We start from the raw sequence: 13,291 nt of genomic DNA on the forward strand, positions 1-13,291 counted from the left end.
CTGCCATGTACTTCCTTATTTTTATTTTACAGCCACCTTTGCTATTCTCATGTGATGCCTATGCAGTTTTAATGATCTATGTCATTTTCCTTGTGCCTCAAAGCAAGGCATGGATGTGTCTTTATGCATTCACAACTTGGTCGAAAGCCAAATAACTTGCATGAGTAAAGGTATTTACACCAGTTCTTGTTTAATTAGTCAAATGTGAACCATTTAGTTCCTTAAACCCTATTTGAAATTGCTCATAATACAGATTAAATATTAAACAGACATTAGTCACGCCTATAATCCACAAGTTCATGATGTCTGTAATGTTGCTGGCTTTTATACACACTACATGATTATATTGATATTACAGGAGTGAGGCTTGGTAAAAAAACCTACTCATCCCACCTGCTGCAACACTTCTTTCAAATCTCTGCATAGCACTTTCTTGGGAGATGGTTTTGAATCTACCTTTCCTGTCTTCCCAAAACCTACCATGGTGCTTTTAGTTATGTAGCTATACTGAGTCTCTCTCCCTTTCAGGTCATGATAGTTTCCCAGCAATGAGGTGAAAGACCCCCTCACTCAGGTTTAAGATATGGACATCACTTTGGTTTTGTTAAAAATGTCTCAAAACTGAAATTTTTTTAACATGTTTGAATTTAATTTGTGAGCAATTTTTTAAATTATTCATTTAATTAATAGGATGCTAATTTCTTATTGTATCAGTGTAAAACCAGGTATTTACAGAGCCTTGTTCTCCGGTATGGCTGCTACTGTCAAATGGAGGAAAGCTATACCAGCCTCTTTTGAGGGGCTTTAGAAATAGAATAGAATTCCTAAATCCTTATTATTTGGGAAGCCCCTTCTCCCCCACACTGTTGTTTGTTCACTTTACAATGAATGCTGCTATCTGCTTTGTGGCTTTGAACTGGACAAACTGTTCTGTATCTGTAAAATTAATAATAATTATCCTTGGTAGACCACATTGTTTGAGTTGCCTTGAAATTTTTTAATGCATATTGAATATTGTTGTAATTTGTGACTGCTGTGCTGCATTGAAAGCCAGAAATATCATTAAAATTTTGTAACATCTAGAAGGGCAGAAATTTCTAGTAATAGTGAATGTTATAAAAAAGAAAGTTCAGATAGTAAGGTAAGGTATCTGAGCTTTTCAAACATCTTTATCCCAATACAAATTCCTTGGCCCCATACACACCTTCCTTCTGGGATATTTGCTTCCTCCTTCATGTGAGGCTTCAGTAACTTGAGTTGCTCTGCTATGCTCCAGATTTCATTATTAGTCTGATGTTCTGCTGCTAGGCTGTCAGCAGTGTGTTTGGAGTCTAAAAGATCCATTTCTCCATCAGGTATCTGTATGCTTCTCCCACCTGGAGAAGTCTTGTAATTGAGGGCTGGTCTTTCTTGCTGTTCTGTCAGGGAAATGTCCATTCTCAACAATTTGTCACATCTCTCTTCTTCCTTCAGGAACTGAAAGTAGTATGCCACAGCCTTTTTCATGTTTCAAGTCTCTTATCTTCCTTGGGATAAATGAAGCAAAGCTTCAAATCTGATTTTTTCAGAAGTCTTTACCCTTAGAAAGGACACTGAACAATCTTAAAGTGTGAGATGCTGATGCAGCTTAACTGCATTAATGGCAGAAATATTGACCAGATCAAAATTGAGAACTGGAGGTTGTTTATAAGCAAAGTTTCTTCCCAGATGGGGCCTCTCTAGATCCCTAGACTGTTCTGCATAAAACTTAAAACTTTAAATCAGTTAAGCAATCACAAAACCCAAAAGCCAATCTTTTTCAACTGTGAAAGGTTCTAACAATAACAGCTGATGACTGGGAGACTTTTCTACTAAGGCCTTTGGTTTTTTGCTTAAAGGTAATTTTCTTGTAGTTTTTCATCTCTTTTAACCTTCTTTTTAGGAATCTATTTTTCCCCCTGTGGACTGAAGAGATATCTTAATCTTACAGACGTATCTTCCTAAACTGAAAGCTCATGATGTTTTTAAATTCTACTGAAAATTTTAATTCTATTCCAGAACTACCCAGTGATGACAAGGTTAAACTGATGTATTTTGTTTCATCCAACTTGTCTGACGAGCGTTTATTCAAAGTTTATCAAAACCAGCATGAACCCTTTCCCATGTTTTTTTAGAGTATGGGCTTTTTCTGGCAGGTAATGGAATGCAGGTCAAATAGAAAACAACAAGGTTGTGACTGTAGGCAGATGTTAATTTAACTAGTGACTATGGCAATTTAAAACACAACAGCTTGCCATCTGCTTGGTTTCTGGCTTTGTGCTGGTAGTCAACACCTGCAGAAGAATTGCTGCAAAGCATCCAGGTTTCTCTGAGCAGTTCAAATGATCGATATGAACAAACCTGAAGAACATCTGAGTTCATTCATATAAACCATTTTGGTGGCAGAGTGGGATGTGTTAAGATTCAACTGCTGCATAATATTTTTGATGTTTTTTGTAAACTTCAGTGATTCTGTGATACATTTTGGCTGAGAAAGAGGATCAAAAGTAATTAGATTAATTGTCAGGTTTTCCCACAATGTGGGATATATACCAAAATTCCTGCAAACCTGCTCCAATAAGACCAGCAAGTGTAAGAGTGGATCTTACTTTTGAGATTCACAGTCAAAGAGGTGACAGCGGGAAAGTTGTGCCCTTTCCCAAAATGCCAGTCTCCTATCCCCTCTCTTTCTGAGCCATATGAGACACAATTGGCCACCAGATGCATTATTTTTGTCCCGATTTTTATATTTTTCATGTAGGGATTGCTCTTTCCCATGAACTGGGGGACAAAACTACTGTTATGAACTTTGTCTTGGGAAAGAATTTGTGATATTATCTTTCCTAGTCATTATTTGTTAGTTTTAGAAGGCTTTTTAGCGGTTTATTTTTCATTAAAGGAAGTCTGGCTCATCCATCTGTAAATAAGAAAGTAGAATTGTAGACATTCTATGTAAGGCAATACAGTGCTGTATCTACCATAAGTAGGTGTATTTATGATTTTCATGCATGTCTTTACCCCCGTGCTTAATTTTGTCCTGTTTATGTAGCATCATCTGCAAATAGCTTTTTTCACGTGAAATACTTTGTAATAGACTATGAGCCTTTCAATGATGTATTGATATAAAACACTCCATGTCAGAATAAAGTGAGTAGATATTCATAATTTCTCATGCTCATTTATTTGGTTTCTGACTTTTCTGAGTTCCTGGCTTGTTATATGTAGAATCAATGCAGGCAAGTCACTTTTCTTTAGACAGCAAAGTTCAAGGAACCATAAACCCTATGCCCTCACTTTGTGAAGTAAAGATATACTATATTTAAAAAGTTCACTCAGTCTTCCTATTCATCACATTTATGGTTTTCTTGGAATAAGAAAGAGGGCAAAATCATTTGTGAAGCATTTATTAAAATAAAAAAAATTACTTTATCAAATTATTTAAATTATTTGAACTTCCAAATAGAAATGGCTTAGAAAGGCGATTTTGTTTTCCTGTAAAAATAGCACTTTTGAGGGAAAACAAGCATACATATGTGTCATCTTATACAAATGTACTTGTTACTTTGTTATAATTTTACTTGTCACAAACATCAGGAGATAAATGCCTGACTGTATTTGTGCAATCAATAGCCTCGTGGCTTCAAGTATTGTTTATTACCTAAATAAATGTTGAGAAAACTCAGTAACAAATCTTTTTCTTCTTGAAAAGCTAATGAATAAGGTTCTTCTATGGACTTCTCATACTTATCCTAAGAATCTACTTCTTGTAATAGATGTATGTAGTTACAGATGAGAGGGATTCCACCTTCTTTTTTAACTCTAGCTACAGCATTAATTTTAAAACCTTACTGCATTTTTCTTTACTTTCTACCGTCATAACCTTTCTCTAGAATGATTTAAGCAAGGCATATAATTCCCTAAATATCTGCAGCATAGCTATTCCTGTGTGTACTTTCACTGTTTCCCAATCTACAAATGGAACGCAGAATTGCATTCTGATAACAATTTATTGTGTAACTAAATATTTACAGTCTTTAATTAGTGATTTTTATCTTCTTGTTTTAAAATACGTAGAAATATGTCCTGAAGCCTGAAATATTGTTTAGTAGAGAAATTATAGATAATTTTGGAAGTGTTAGTCTTCCATAACTCTGTATTAATATTTGATGCATATTGAAAAATGCACAATGACTGCATAAAAAGTGTAAAGATGATATTTTCTGGGTATATATAAATTGTGATGCAACACTTTACATTAAAATCAGAGTTTAGGTCATCTAAACATCTGGTGTTTGGACTGAGCTCAGTAGTCATCTTTGGCTCTCACTATAGTCAGAGGCAACTAAGAGCCTCACCGAGAATGTTTCTTAGTTCTTATAAATGCTGGAAAGCAGTCTGAAATAATTTAATGAGTTAAATTTTATTATTAAAATTATTAGAGTCTTAAATACACTGACTTAATTATTAATCTCTATTCTGGCACTTATTTTTGCCTTCCTTATGCTTTCTGAAGTCTAAAGGCAATGTATTTCAATCTTTAACTGCATGGTTTGGGAATAATATGCAAGTGAGACGAAGTAAGGTAGCCAATGTTTAGACTCAGAATACTTCAGGACAAGTCATAATCCTCTTTTGGGTAAAAATTATAAAGCTGTTGGTACATCACCTGAATACAGAGAGTATCTTATAACTGGTGCAATATATATTCAGCCACTGCATCCTTATTCAGTCGCCGCTTTTTTAAAATTCGATGGGGCAGGGCCCTGAGGTGACCTGGTCTAACTCTGAAGCTATCCCTGCTTTGAGCAGGAATTTGGACTAAATGGCACCCAGAAGTTCCTTCCTGCCTTAAATTTTCTGACTTAATTCTCTCATGTGTTACATGGAATTTATTCTTTACTTTATGTTGTAATAACAATTATGTAAACGCAGCATTCTGGAAAATGAAGTGCATGCTTTAAGCCTGTAGGGAAGCGGTGAAGATGGTAAAAACTGTCCTGTGTATTGTTTAGGGAATTGTTACAGAAGTCCTTAGGACTGTTAAATTCTCTGACATCAGGACTGGGAGTTTTTGGAGCAGTTTTCTTGTGGTTTTTTTTAAGATTGCCGGAAAGGTTACAAACACAAACTGTATAGACTTTTAATTGTTTTTCCTTCATTTTTTGTATGCTCCATCTTGAAGTAGCCAGGACGTGATCTTCAGTAGTAGTGAGAAGTCATAGTTACAAACTTCCTCTGAGCCATGGGCTGAACTTGAGGAGGAATCTTTTGTTCCCCTAGTGCATTATCATGGGTCCACAATTTTGCCTAGGTAATTTGGTGGTATATTTGGAGGAAAGCCAAACACCAGCAGATATCCCCAGCTCTGTGATTCTGTGCAGACTGGCAGCCAGCCATATGGACAGAAATGCACGAGTCATAGCATGGGTTCAGCCTGCTAGTGCCTGTTGTGCCTCTGCAATGTAGAAACAATGGCTGAGAAGATGGTGCCACCCTCTCCCTGGAATAAGGAACACCTGAGCTGTGTGGTAAGTGTCAAACAGCCTGGACTAAATGAGGATTTTGACAGAGGATGCAGAGCTCTCTGTTCAAAGAGGACACTTATCCTTTTTCTTTCCTGAATGCTTAAACTTTTAAATATTATACAAAGGAGGTAAGAAAAGCTCTTCAAATAAACAACACAGAAAGAACATTCCAAACCTGAGATAGCAGACTGGTCAAAAGAGCCGTATGACAAGTGGCTAATACTATACTGAAATTCTGAGTGTATCCAAACTAATCCCTTGATATTTTTCTCTTGTCTCCTATTATGAGATAAAAGAGTTGTTTAATGAGACGTTTCAGATATTGGAAATAAGCAAATTAATATAAAATGCTGGATATTCTATGTGTTAAAATAACATTAAATGTAGTCACAATGTCTTGTTAGAGTTACAAAATCCACAGCTTAGCATGAAGAAGTGGAAAGTGTTACTATTCCATTTGAGCTTAGAATACATTTTAGTTGTTTTGCAGTATCTGCAAAATTAGAAACACATGTTAGCTACATCATTTCTCCAAAATGCAGAGATCCTAGGCACTGTTGAAATTAAGTCTTTTCTAGGAAGCCTCAAGTGTTTCACTTTCATAATGATTATGAGCAATTGATGTTAATCAGTGATTTCTTGGTGGCGACTATATTTATCTTCCATGCTTATTTGGGATGTTTTTTATCAAAAGAGTGTGAGTGACCAACATTCAGATTGCCTCATCTACTTAAGTTTAAAATTTGGCTGAGTTTTATTCATTTCTGTAGAGTCCCAAAAGAATTTTTAAAAGCCTTGAAATTCAAAACGGGAAATGTTCCTAGAGTTCTTATTTATATCACATTTGTTACATAAAACCTCGTTTGAAATTTCAGATGAGTTCCTTGGTGTATTACTTTGAGTTGACTGTCAGGAAGGACTGAATATGTTAAAGTGGAGAATGTCCAATGCACATAACGTGGAAGCGAGGAGGCATTGATATAGTTAGGACCAAATGTCACTGGTTTTGCTCACATGGAAGAGTACCTCCTTTATCAGGTTGGCCTTCTCCCTTCTGTGGTTTTAATTCCCATTTGTATTCTGATATCTTCTCTTTCTTACTGACATCTCATGTATCACATATCTCTATATCCAGACTTGGAGAAACTACTGTGGTCTTACATCCTGAAGCCAAGCTCAAAGGATATTCAAGAGGACTCTCAGATAGTGTGTAACCCCATATAGTGCTCATTTTTTCTTGGAATTTTCTTCAGGATATTTCGTGCAGAGCTCTGATGGGGAGCTGTTGGTAGCAAGCAATTATGAACTTATTACTAGTGTGGGGATAGAGAGAAGTTATTCAGGTGCATAGAATAACTCTTTGAACATAAAACAGTTTCTGTTTTTCTCATGGATCCCTATATTTAAGATTCCTGCCCAGAGCCAGAAAAATCCATGTAGAGCTAGAAAAATATGAAGGATATGCCCTTCCCTTTCACATTTTCAGAAAAATTTTCCTCCACATTTTCTATCATAGGACAGGATTATCCAGCACTTTACTTCATGGGATTTTTCATGGATTGGAGGAAACAAATTTGCTTTGGAATTTGGGTTTGGTTTGTGTTTGTTTTGTAATGTTTTGTTTTTCTGGTAGAAAAGCCAGACTTCAAATAGTGAAGGAACATGAAAAAATGTAGCAAAGTTAGAAAGTTACACTCTTGTTAATCAGTTAAAGATGACAGTAAAGTAAAAGAAAGGGTAATTTAATGGGGTAAAATAAACATAACAGAAATATTAAATAAAAAGGAAAAGGTGCAAGTAAACCCACTAATAAGATACATATTTGCATATTTTCAATGTAATTATATTTATGGGAGTATAGGGAGAAGGAAAGCAGAAAGTTGCCAGGGAACCACCTGTTAACAGCCAAATCTTCATCCAACTTTCCAACTTCTTAGATAAGGAAAATTTATTTTAGTTTATCCGGATGATCTATCAACATGGAGTGTGTTTAAAAATGTATGGGGTCCCAGTTCATTGCATAATGAGAAAGCAAAGCTGAGAAAAGCAAAATACAATTAAGTACAACTGAGATGGAAAGGGACTGGAAGACTCAACAAGTTAGGAATAATTATCTGACTATATTTCAGACCTGATCTGAGATCACCAGTATAACAAAATTATCTCAGTTCTTTCCAGGGCATTATGGTTAACATAGAACTGAAAAAAAAGACATCCTCAGTTGCCATTCACAAGCCCTGTTTTTCCTTACTACTCCATCTTTTCACTAGTTTTTGGTTTTTAGTGTAGCAACACGATTAGCTATGCTGAGGAGAACAACATTTTACTTAACTTGGTAATGTGAGAGCTTCCAAGCAATCAAATGAACTATGAGTGAATAAATACTGTTGGCTATTTTATCATTAATGTGAAAAAGGCAGCCTTGAAAAAAGTATATGTCTATATATTAGGGCCATCATCTCTCGTCTGGTTTTATCGTCACAACGAATACAGTTTTTCTACAGTAGGTTTGTATTTTTTCTTCCTTCTTCCACAAACTGACTATTTCTTCCCCTCAGACAGTTGCTTCTTTCCCTTCTGCCCTCCTAAGGATCATGGAGAAGGCAGTCTACTGGGCTTTAATAACAAATCCTGGGATCAGGCTAGCTCGGTGCTGGCTCTCTGATGGCTCTCCAGATAAAGTTGTGGTGATGGGAACTATTCGGTGATGAAACTTTTCACAGAAGTCTCGCTGCCTTTGTCAAGCTGGTGTGCCATCCATGCAGTCTGTCCTGGGCAGTCCTCAGTGCTACAAGTCATCACATTGTATAGGACCAACCTTATTGGAATAGAGCTCTTAGCTCTGAGCTGAATTGAGGAATTAAGGGTAAAAGCTGTAAAAAATTAAGGACCTAAAGAAGACACAGCCTCCAGGACAAGTGAGATTATTCCTGTATAAACGTCAAACATGGCATAGATCTTCAGTGAGAACCTAAGCAGTAAGAAAAACCGTAAGTCACAGGTACAGATCAGAGCAGTGTGGAGAGAGGACATTAGTGAGGTACCACCCAAATAGGACACCTATATCTACATATGAGACTAAGAAATAAATGGGTTGAGAGATAGAAATGTTTTCTTTCTCACAGAAGAGCTAGTTAGTATTGTGAACTCAAGTGAACAGTGTCTTTGGATCACAGAGAATGCCAAAATAAATATCTGAGAGCTGCTTATCTTTAATCTCATGCAAACAAAGGAAAGGCAGACCTTCTTTCCTTTTCTCAGGGTCTCAGGGAGCAAAGATTGTCTTTGCTACCATGAAATATTTTGGAACAAATCTTCAAAAATACATAAACATTTAGCAAGAAAATATATACTTCCTTTGGCATATTAACTTGTATTCTGCTTCTTGACCATAGGACTGATTTTAGATGTTTTTTTCTAAATGTTCTAAAGGTTGAATTATGGCTTCTGGGATTTTCCTGGTGCTGTAGTAATTTCATTTCTTATTTCAGGAGATCTGCATAATCACATTTCTTGGCAGGTTCCCGTAGAATTTGCAGATTTAACTTGCTGCCCCACAAGGCTAGCCATGGACTTTTATAGAGCTGGATCACCTTACATTTTTTAATTAGATTTAACCTGGTTCTCCTTACTTGTGATTAAAGGAGGGGAAGAAAGGTTTTCTAAAGAAATATCACACAGGAAGTGTTGCCATCAGGACCAGGGAAGTGATTGTCCCCCTCTACTCAGCACTGGTGAGGCTGCAGCTTGAATCCTATGTTCAGTTTTGGGGCCTGTCACTACCAGAAGGACACTGAAGTGCTGGAGTATGTTCAGAGAAGGACAATGGAGCTGATGAAGGGTCTGGAGCACAAGTCTTACGAGGAGCAGCTGAGGGAGCTGGCAGTGTTTAGCCTGGAGAAGAGGCTCAGGGGAGAACTTACTGTTCTCCATAACTATATGAAAGGAAGTTGTAGCCAAGTGGAGGTAACAAGTGACAGGCAAAAGGAAATGGCCTCAGGTTGCACCAGGAGTGGCTTAGACTGGATGTTAGGAAAACATTCTTCATTGAAAGGATGGTCAAGCTTTGGAAAAGTCTGGTCAGGGAAGTGGTTGAATCACCATCCCTGGAGGTATTTGAAATATATGTTTGATCTTGGTATTTGCTGAAGACAGGCACAGGCATATAAGGCAATGTGTTCTGTTGCATGGAGGTGATCCAGCTTGAGCACAGCTCCTCTTTTTTGCAACCCTACTGCCTGTGGAGACACTTTGAGCCTCAGTTTAGCCTGTGCAGGCCAGCAGCTTTATACCAAAACTGGACCAGTTAAGCAATGTGGAAAACAGGTGACAGATCTTGAGTTCAAATTCAAGACAGAATTATAATGGAATATTAATACAGACAGAAAATTGGAGAAGAAATGGTGGTGCAGGCAGAACTGCAGTTGTAACATACATTTTTTGTATTCTTATATTTACACTTTGAATTGTGTAAATAAGCATTTCTTTTATCTGCATATTTGATTTGGTTGTGTATTTAATTTTTTGTTACCAAAGACTGTCTAAACTGAAAGGCTGCCAATTACAGTTATAAAAAGTTGCAGCAGAATGAAAATATTACTGCTTAAGAGATTTCATAACTGTCTGTTTCCCTTCCATAGCTATTTTCTGCTGGAAAAATCACAGACACCAAAGCAGCTGAGCTGAAGGAACAGTATACCCTGCTGCATAAGACTGTGATAAGGTATAATATTCTATTTTTAGACTTTTAGTAGCCAAAGCATTACATATTTAAAGTAATTTTCTGCTCTTGCTGAAGCTTAATTATCATTTAAGGCTTTCTTATGGTGATAGTTCATAAAGGAAGAAAGAACAACACAAGTTTGTAAACCAGTATTATTTAATAGGAACTTTCAAGGTTGTTAGGGATACCTAAATAATTGTTTGAACAACATCTTTGTTTCTAATATAAATGTAATAATATTGGGAATGGACAGACCCACAGACTGCAACAGACAATATACAAATTTAAAATAAATACATATTTGAATATCATGTAGCCAGAATTGTAACATATGAAAAGACCAACCTGCTGAGCTGACATCATAGAGAGCAAATGAAGGAAGTAAAGCCTCGTTTCTAAGAAAGAAAATGAGACTTTGTCACTTCTAAGTAGGCATGAATTTTACATTCTGAGAATACTGACAGTCACATTAGACAGGGCTGCTAATTAGAACCTTAAGCTTCACACTATAAATGGAATTTGGAAATTAGATGTAGTAGTTGTGGGCCTGCCCTGCACCAGTACTTGCTGGAGGAGAGAGAAGAGATCATGAAGAAGAGAGCCTGATGCCTGTGCCTCCTGGTAATCTGAATAGTGACAAGTGCTAAGTAATGTAAAATAATTTGAAAAAGGGTTCCCAAAATCCTGAAATAGCAGTTTTTCTTGAGGTTACTGAGTCTTCATCTTAATAAAATGAGGAGTTAGAATATAGGTCTGACTCTGTGAGAAGTCATCTGACTTTATTTCAGATTACTGTATAGCAAATCTTTCTGGGAAGCAAAATGAAAACCAGCACTCCTAAAACAGTTTGTCTTTTTAGAAAATGCAAGAAGACTTTTCTTAACGCTCAGAACTAAACCTTTATTTGGGGTTTGGATTAGTTGGTTGAGAAGGTTTCTACCACAATGGTGTTCACTGAGCTGAAGTAGAAATCCAGTAGCTGATAAACTTGATTGAACTTGATTGACTTTTAGCCAGTGTTAGTTTGAAAACAGTCTTTGATTGGAAAAATATCAGCATATTACTACATATTTTATGTATTTATATAGTACTCTTTTATACAGAACATTCATTTATGTAAAGACAATCCCTTTGTGTGTGTAGCAAGTGGAATATGGCCTGAGTGTAAACAGCTGTCTTCTCTGTCACACTTAAGACTACCCTTAACAGCATGCACAAAAAGCATGAAAATGTTAGATGGGAGATTACATCTCTCATTCTTTCCATCATTCTCACAGGAGTATGAAATTGCCATAGTTCTGTAAGAAAGTGGATTGGAGAGAATCATGTCACACTCTTTTCTGAGATGTAGTTGTGTGTCAAAGCAAAACACCAATGTGTGAAAAACCATTAGTTCCCACAGATCGATTCCTCCTACTGCTTTCTTTTGAAAGTGAAATCAGTTAGCAAAAATGGATCAGGATCTCCAGTACAATTTAAGGACTTTTCAGACATCTAAAGTGGAATTCACTTGTCCGTATGTTAACATCAGTATACTCTTTTCTCGCAATGAATCATTCACAGAATCAATACCACTTGTGAATTTTTAGTTCTTCACCCTTACATGTGCAGTACACTTCTGCGGATCTAGAGCTTATTTTTTCACCTAATACAGTTGAATTCAATCTCTTTCCTAATTATTGCCCACCTGTCAGTGCTGTTACAATGTCACGTTAAAACAAATGACAGAGGATGAGGTCTTCAGGCTGTGTGTGTTCCTCTTCCCTTTAGTAGCCTAGAAATGTCTCAAGCAGGTGGTTCCCTGTGACAGCTATGCCAAACTATTGCAGCTGATCTCTCTGATATACAATACAAAGTTGTGTAACACAATGAATACAACAAGTCTGTATGCAGTAGTCTCCAAGGCTGTTGCTAGAGTACACAGTGTATGGTTAGTATTTGTTCAGTGGTAAATAGTCTTCTTTCTTGCTTTCAGTTTTGCACAATTTGTCATTCTGAAAAGTTGAGAGATGTTACCTAGCAGATAGAATCTTGGATACATTTCTTCAAGGTGTTATATGCTTTTGAATTTATGTTTCTTGGGAACAGGCTGTCATCCCATTGTGGTGCTGTCTCACCCATTCCCTTTGCAGTAAGCCTGCATCTGAAGCTGAAGTACCTGAGTTCATATTTAGCAACTGAAAACCCATTTAGTCACTCAGTTATGTGTCCCAGTTGTAAATCTTTATTATCTCACTTTAGGAACCTAATATGAATATTCTGATAACCCAAGCTATAAGATACTCAGGTAATAATGAAAATTTATTGGCAGATTGGGAATGTTATTTTCTTCAGCCTCTGCTAAAACACTAATCAATTCAAAAATTCAAAATCTGCCACATCAGACAGCACAAACCTACTTTTGCCCTCGTGATTCTAGATGTGTACATCATGTAGATGTCCAGCTATTTCTTCATTGTCTTCAATTAAATATAAATCAGCACACGAAAAAATGCTGTTGGCATCTGTAGGGAGCAAGAGCTAGATTCAACACTCACTTCTTGTTCCTTTTTCTTTTTTTATTATCTTAAAAAAAATAAATACTAAGAATTTTGTTTTTATAGAATCACTTATGTGTTTATGTAACTGTATGTGAATTGTATGCATTACATACGAATTGTGTTTGAAATGAATGTGTATTACTACAATGAATTATATTTTCTCCTACAACTGCAAACATTCTGTTGGACTTAAAGAAGATCTAAATATTATGTAGAATCCAGTGACAGTAAGTCAATTTATTTTTCCCTTCATATGTGTGTGTAAATACATCACACGTGAAGTTATTTGTTCGTGATAAAGATACACTCTGTTTTCTGTTGAAGTCTGTGGTTTTCTTATTTTCTAGTTTAGAAAAAGGAAGTGGTTATCTAAGGAGAAATGTTACACAAACCAAAACTTTTTCTGCCATATTATTTCAGCTATGTTTGTGCAATATAGACACTTGTATATTTTGTGTTTTTGTAGTTACCATCTCAACTCTATT

General features: G+C 36.3%; 1 protein-coding gene across 8 annotated transcripts in view; it reads left to right on the forward strand.

Moving 5' to 3' along the window:
* Positions 1-13,291, forward strand: part of CCDC146 (coiled-coil domain containing 146) — a 69,835-nt gene that overhangs the window by 23,478 nt on the left and 33,066 nt on the right. For 4 of the 8 annotated variants that reach the window (XM_064656398.1, XM_064656396.1, XM_064656402.1 and 1 more), the window contains exon 3: positions 10,184-10,266. The exons of 1 other annotated variant lie outside the window; for it this stretch is intronic. In XM_064656398.1, the coding sequence (XP_064512468.1) occupies positions 10,184-10,266 (83 nt within the window). Of the gene's footprint in view, positions 1-5,329; positions 5,547-6,426; positions 6,582-10,181; positions 10,267-13,291 lie in introns of those variants that run through there. 3 more of the 8 variants (XM_064656399.1, XM_064656400.1, XM_064656401.1) reach the window with 3 other exon arrangements.

The sequence above is a fragment of the Pseudopipra pipra genome, chromosome 5 (assembly GCF_036250125.1).
Source record: "Pseudopipra pipra isolate bDixPip1 chromosome 5, bDixPip1.hap1, whole genome shotgun sequence".
NCBI lineage: Eukaryota > Metazoa > Chordata > Aves > Passeriformes > Pipridae > Pseudopipra > Pseudopipra pipra.